The sequence below is a fragment of the Callorhinchus milii genome, unplaced genomic scaffold (assembly GCF_018977255.1).
Source record: "Callorhinchus milii isolate IMCB2004 unplaced genomic scaffold, IMCB_Cmil_1.0 Scaffold45, whole genome shotgun sequence".
Classification (NCBI taxonomy): Eukaryota; Metazoa; Chordata; class Chondrichthyes; order Chimaeriformes; family Callorhinchidae; genus Callorhinchus; species Callorhinchus milii.
Window position 1 is genome coordinate 234,566 of NW_024704786.1, and position 7,067 is coordinate 241,632.

At 50.2% G+C, this 7,067-nt stretch overlaps 2 protein-coding genes across 2 annotated transcripts in view; both read right to left on the minus strand.

The window, feature by feature from the left end:
- Positions 1-141, minus strand: part of numbl (NUMB like endocytic adaptor protein) — a 7,130-nt gene extending 6,989 nt beyond the window's left edge. The window contains exon 1 of the mRNA XM_042345430.1: positions 19-141. Coding sequence (XP_042201364.1) covers positions 19-141 — 123 coding nt within the window. The remainder of the gene's footprint in view (positions 1-18) is intronic.
- Positions 142-449: 308 nt separating this feature from the next.
- LOC103174208 (homeobox protein otx5-A-like) lies at positions 450-6,753 on the minus strand (the record flags this gene model as incomplete). The annotated part of the gene is made up of 4 exons (XM_042345401.1): positions 6,653-6,753; positions 2,007-2,218; positions 1,612-1,763; positions 450-1,043 (listed from the first exon to the last, which is right to left on the minus strand). Coding segments are annotated over exons 2-4 (843 nt in total), but the record flags the coding sequence as incomplete, so codon positions are not given.
- Between the last annotated feature and the right edge of the window lie 314 nt (positions 6,754-7,067).

A 7,067-nucleotide genomic window follows, 5' to 3' on the forward strand; every position in this document is an offset into this window, starting at 1 on the left:
GTTGTGGGGGGGGCTCACCCTGACGGGGAAGCTGCACTTGCCGCGGCGCACGGCCTCCTCGTCCGACTGCCACTGGTGGGGGCGACTCGCCTCCGGGAGGTACGGCTTCTTCCGCCTCAGACTCTGCCGCAGTTTGTTCATGGTGGGGGGCGGGGCCCGGGGGGCGGGGGGCGGGGCCTCGCGGGCAGGGGAGGGGCCTCGCGGGTGTGGGAGGGGCCTCGCGGGCAGAGGAGGGCCTCGCGGTGTGGGAGGGGCCTCGCGGGTGTGGGAGGGGCCTCGCGGGTGTGGGAGGGGCCTCGCGGGTGTGGGAGGGGCTTCGAGCTGCAAACAGAGAACAGAATCCACTTACATTTCACGCAACAGTCACACACACAAACCCGTCACCGTCACCGTGACCTGTGGGGTCTAACCCCTGGGGTACAGGGGCTGTGGGGTGGGGGGGGGGGGGAGGTCTGGTCCTTGTAGTCCAGACAATCGGCCGCGTTGAAGTTGAGCTTCCAGGAGGACGTCTGGTCCTTGTAATCAAGGCAGTCCACCGTGCTGAAGCCCAGGCCGGCCGGGCCGTAACCCTGGCTGGAAAGAGAGGCCGGAGACTGGCTCAGGTGACCCCCCATGCCCGCCGCGGCGATGGGGCTCAGGGCGGAGCCGGGGGCTGACAACTGCGGGTGCATGGGCGACAGGTAGGAGCCACAGTCGATGCCGGTGAAGTAGGAAGACGAGGCAGGGTAACCCTGACCGTAGCCCTGAGCCTGGCTGTAGGCCATGGGGTAGGTGGACGCTCGCTGCATGCAGGAGGCGTTGGCCGAGGTGAGTGGGTCGGGGATCGGGGAGATGGAAGCCGGGCTCCAGATGGAGACGGTGGCGTTGGCCCCTGGGTTCCCGCCATGGCCCGGGGCCGCGGGGCTGTAGGGGTCGTTTGTGCTGGTCTCCGAGCTGGTCTCCCTGGCCGGGGAGGACTTCTTCTTGGCCGGCCGGGGTTTGCTCTGGCCGCTGCTCTGCTGCTGCTGCTGACGGCATTTTGCTCGGCGGTTCTTGAACCAGACCTTATGGGGTTTTTTTAACGGTGAATATCGGTCAGTCACAGGGTCCCTCAGGGAGACACAGCACAACTCAACACAAAGCCACGCTTGGAGCAACGCCTCTCGGGTCGGGGAGACGTCCCCAAAATCGCTGGAGAGTCAGGGGTTTGGACCCGAGCGGGGGGGGATGTCAGGATCAGGAGGGGGTTTGAGGGCGGGGAGGGAGGGTTGGGAGTGTAGGAGGGTGATCGAAGCGGAGGGTCTTGAAGGAGGGAGTGAGGCGGAGGGAATGTGGGATGGAGTTCCAGAGGGTTGGGGGGGGCAGAGAGGCTGATGGTGGTGGGCCAGGCCGGGTGGGGGGTGTGGTGCAGGCCCCCACCCTCTGGAACTCCCCCCCCCTCCCTCCCTCCCTCGTCCCCATCTCAAGACGCTACTCTTCGACCAACCCTTCCTTCGGTCACCCACCCTCCTACCCCATCACCCACCCTCTCCTGATCCCAACCCCCAGCTCGGGTCCAAACCCCCGACTGTCCAGCAAACTCTGGGACGTCCTCCCCGACGTGTAAATGTCACGCGTGTTTGTTTTTTTTACCTGGACCCTGGACTCTGGGAGGTTGATTTTCAATGCAACTTCTTCCCTCATGAAAATATCCGGGTAACGGGTCTTGGAGAAGAGGGATTCCAGGATGTCGAGTTGAGCTCGCGTAAAGGTGGTTCGTTCTCTACGCTGTTTGCGAGGTGTGGCTGCGACGGGGGGAGAAATACAGGTGAGAATTTGCCCTAAAATAATAATGATGATAATAATAATCCTCGCATTTGACACAGCGCCTTTTATCGCGTCTTCGAGACGTCTCAAAGCGCTTCACTGTCTAAAGACCTTCCTCTTCGACCGTGCCTTCGGCCTGGGACGGCTTTCCCAACATGAGGGGTCTGTACAAGTGTCTGTTGTTGTTGTCGTCTCCCCCTCTCCCCCTCCCTCTCTCTCACCTGGATAGCCCACGGCTGAGTGCAGTAAGTCCATCCCTGATCCAGTCAGTGTCAGACCATTGACGGTGTAAGGGGGTTGTTTGATGTATGACATCATGTTTGCGGTAGCGGGGAATTTCCCCCTTTGTTTTCCCCCTCTTGTAACTTCCCGGGATCTTTCACCCTCGGATCCAGAACCTCCGGCTTCCAAGGCTCAGCCTCGTCCTGGCTCGCTGGAACGAGAGATGGAGAGATGGTGAGAATTGAGAGCGAAAGAGAGAGAGAAAGGGTCATTCACCCACCCGGTCTCCTCCCTCCAGGTTAATCCTTTCAGCCCCATATCTGTGTGTTCCCCCCGTCCCCCCCCACACACGCACCACTTGACTGACTCTTTTGAAGGTATTTAAGAAGCGAGAGAGAGAGAGAGAGAGAGAGGCAACAACAAATTACACGTTCCCAGGTCGCTGGACAGTCCGGAGTTTTTGAACCCAAGCTGGGAGTTGGGGTCAGGAAGGGTGCAGGGGGATGGGAGGGTGGCCGAAGGCACGGTCGAAGAGGAAGGTCTTTAGACGGGATTTGAAGGAGGCGAGAGAGGGAGTGAAGCAGAGGAATCACAGCTTAGAGTTCCAGAGCGTGATGGCAGAGATGCTGAATGCCCAGACTGCCAATGGCGGGGGACCTGAAGCAGGCTGGTATCCGTCAAGCGGGGGGAGTGGACATGCTGATATGGGGTTAGTGGGTCGGAGAGGTCGGGGGGAGTGGGCAAGCTGATATGGGGTTAGGGGGTCGGAGAGGTCGGGGGGAGTGGGCAAGCTGATATGGGGTTAGGGGGTCGGAGAGGCCGGGGGAGCGGTCAGGCTGATATGGGGTTAGGGGGTCGGAGAGGCCGGGGGGAGTGGGCAAGCTGATATGGGGTTAGGGGGTCGGAGAGGCGGGGGGAGCTGGCAGGCTGATATGGGGTTAGGGGGTCGGAGAGGCTGGGGGGAGCGGTCAGGCTGATATGGGGTTAGGGGGTCGGAGAGGCCGGGGGGAGCAAGACCGTGGAGGGCTTTGAAGATGACAACGAGGGTTTTGTACCGGGGGGGGAGAGGGGAGTAGGGAAACTCGCCGAAGGTTTCGCCCTGACCTGCCCACTGTAGAGAGAAATAATTTGCAATATCTCTTCTCTCGACCGTCCACCAAAAACACATCACAAAACTACCCTTTTGGGATTTTGTACGATTTTATTAAAAAAAATGTAGAAAAACAGGAAAGAGGTAAGTCTAAAAAATATATATATTTAACTAACTCCACAATTGGTAGCGACACATTAAACTCCGGGGCATAATTCTATGATTAACCCCCGCATTAAACTCCACGCACTGAGCTAAAACAATTGTCGAAAATGATTATTAATTATAATAATAATTATAATAATAATAATCCTGGCATTTGATATAGCGACTTATCACATCGTCACGACGTCTCAAAGCCAATTGACTGTATATTTTGTGGGCGGATGAAGCTCATTTAAATTGTTTCAGAATATTAACAATAATGACATACGTACACACAGACTGGACAAGTCGATGTAACAGATATTAACGTAGATAAATAAATAGATTGAACGCGTTATTGAGCTGCTTTTTCCGGGAATATCTGGAGGAGATCAGGAAATACATCGATTGCAAATTGAAAGCGGCCATTTGTGGCAATGTATAAGACACACAAAATAAAGTAATATAATAATAATAATTCTGGCATTTGATAAAGGGCTTTTCACGTCTTCTCGACGTCTCAAAGCGCTTAACAGAATAGACTATAAAGTGAAGTGACTGTATATTTGTGGGCGAAAGGCGGCGGCTGATTGCGCACAGCAGCGTCTCACAAACAGTCGTGGGTTGAAAATGACCAAATTATTATTCTAATTAACTGCTGGGTTTCGCCTATAAAATACACAGTCACTACACTTTGCGGTGTATCCTGTGAAGCGCTTTGTGTCGTCTTGAAGGTGTGATCAGGCGCTGTGTCAAAGGCCGGGATTATTATTATTATTATTATTATTTGAGCCATTTCGGAAATGCTTTCTTTGGGCTCGAGACACAGAGAGAGAGAGAGAGACAGAGAAAAATATTCTCATTATTATTTATTTAATAATAATATGAATGAATGTTACTTTTCTTAATATATTTGAATTTCCTAAAGTACCAACTACTTTTATTATTAATAATTATGATAATACAACTTATATATTCTTAATTATCACAAAATAATTGATATGAAATGATATCAACAATTATAATTTCATGTGAACGATATAATACAAATATATAAATTGTATAACAACTATAAACATATACAAACATTATTTTGTAGCAATTAATTAGAATAATAATTGAGCTATAAAACCTGGGTTTCAGATTTGATTAATTACAGAAACGCTGTGAATTATTTGGGAGTTCCCTCAACAGGAATTAACGCTGTTTGATTTCAAATAAAAGTGGGTCAAAAATATTCCAAATGTGGGACACAATTTCTGGTCAAAATCAGGGCTAAAGGGATGGTTAAAAATGAGAACTTTTCCTTACAAGAGAGAGTTTGAGACAGAGACGCAAGAAAAAAAGATTTTAAAAGGAAATACATTAAACCCTGTGACTTGGCAAAAGGCTGAGACGGGATATGAAATAATAATAATAATAATCTTTGTATTTAACACAGCGCCCGATCACGTCTTCGAGACGTCTCAAAGCGCTTCACAGGATATAACGTAAGGTGTAGTGACTGTGTGTTTTGTGGGCGAAACGCGGCAGCCGTTCGCACCCAGCGACGTCCCCACAAACAGCCGTGGGTTGAAGCGACCAAATTATTTATTGAAGGGATTATTACCCCCAGAAAGTGATCCCCGATCGACTAACAAGCGGTTCCTACTGACTGCCGGGGACACAGGCGTGTGTGTGTGTGTGTGTGTGAGTGTGTCTGTGTGTGTCTGTGTGTGTGTGGGGGGGGGAGAGGGGGTGGAGAAGGAAACTTGCCTAAGGTTCTCACTGTCCTGCTCGCCCAGGAATCGAACCCGGGTCCTCTGGCTTGCGAGGCGAGGGGTCTAACCCCTGAGCTACAAGGACTGTGGGGTGCGAAGAGAGGGGTCTAACCCCTGAGTTACAGGGGCTGTGGGGTGCGAGGCGAGGGTCTAACCCCTGAATACAGGGGCTGTGGGGTGCGAGGCGAGGGGTCTAACCCTGAGCTACAGGGGCTGTGGGGTGCGAAGAGAGGGGTCTAACCCCTGAGTTACAGGGGCTGTGGGGTGCGAGGGGAGGGGTCTAACCTAACGAAAGGAAATTCGGTGAAACTGTGGACTGTAACCGCAGCCGCCGACTGCTTATTATCCTTTAAACACAATGAATTTACATTTCAAATGCTCCTTTCCTCTTTGTGGCCCTCTCCACAAAATAGTCGTTAAAATCTTTAGTATATACAGGATTCCCGGTCAGGGTGAGAAGTTGGGCACTCACTCCATACACACACACACGCACACACACACGCACACACACACGCACACACGCGCCTGTGTCCCCGGCAGTCAGTAGGAACCCGCTTGTTAGTCTATTGTCGGATCGCTTTCCGGGGGTAATAATCCCTTCAAAATAATAAGAATTTGGTCGCTCAATCCACGGCTGTTTGTGGGGACGTCGCTGTGCGCGATCGGCTGCCGCGTTTCGCCCACAAAACACACAGTCACTACACTTCACAGAGTGTCCCGTGAAGCGCTTTGAGACGCCTCGAAGACGTGATCGGGCGCTATATCAAACGTGAGGATTATTACCATTATTAATGTTTATATCCGGACTTTCCAATTCATCGCTAATCCTTTACTTCGTTGTTGTGTTCAGTGTCAAATCTGTCGTTTCAAAATCGTTAACAATTTGCAAACTTTGTGTTTGATTCAAATCAAATAAAATAAAACCTGACGGAAAATAAACAAATAATATACATTTTCCAATAATTTATTAACGAATATCAATCTGATTACCTGGACCCTGTGCGCGTGTGAGTGTGTGTGCGTGAGTGTGTGTGTGAGTGTGTGCGTGTGTGTGCGTGCGAGTGTGTGTGTGTGCGTGTGTTTGTGAGCGTTCCTTTTGTAAATTATTTATCGTTAGATTTTATTACTTTTTTTATATAATATACAGACAGAGAGAAAATTCCTGGACCTTGTTCACTCCAAACTATAATGATATATTGTTTAAAAAAACAGGATTTTGGAAGGAAAAACTTCTTCGGCTTATATATGTGTGTAAAAAAAAATGCCTTTTTAAAGACATTATTCCAATCATTAAAAGGCTTTTCAAAAACTAAACCCAATAAATAACTAAACTAAATGACAAGTCGTGGGTCGGGAAAATATTACAGTAATTTAATATCATTGTAATACTTCCCCCCCAAACGGTTCTTTAATAATATTCTCCATTCAATGTTAAATATTTATAATAACATGACATGGAAACACATTATTCCTATCGTTGAGCGCAATATTCTTACAACATTAAATGACGGTTACGCCGTTTAAAGACTACTCGAAACGCCACTTTCTCCCCACGAAGAGAAACGAAAAGTTTATTGGGGGTCCGTAACCGAAAAAAGATTATTAATCACATCGGATTGCGTTAACTCGCTAAAGGTTAAAGCGCTCTTACCTGGGAGTGTGCGGGAGACGGAGGAGAGGATTCCTGGCCGGCGAGAGCCGATTGACACTATTCCCTGTAACAGACATAGTAAATCCCGGTTGTTAGTCGAGTGGCCGATCGCTTTTCCGGGGACAACAATCCCTTCCGAAGAAAAGAAAATATTTCCCTTTAAAAAATATCGGGTCCGCTCAAATCCACGGCTGTTTGTGGGGACGTCGCTGTGTGGCGGGGGGTGTGGGGGGGGGTGTGGGGAGCAACTGGTAGCCATATTTCTCCCGCAAAACGCAGCCGGTCCCGCGAATCTCTTCGACACGTCTCGAAGCCGTGATGAGGCGCCAGGGTTATTAGTATTATTACCACTATTATTACTGCTGTTATAAGTAGTTTACAGCCGGACCACAGGAGCGCACAGGCGCTGGGAGCA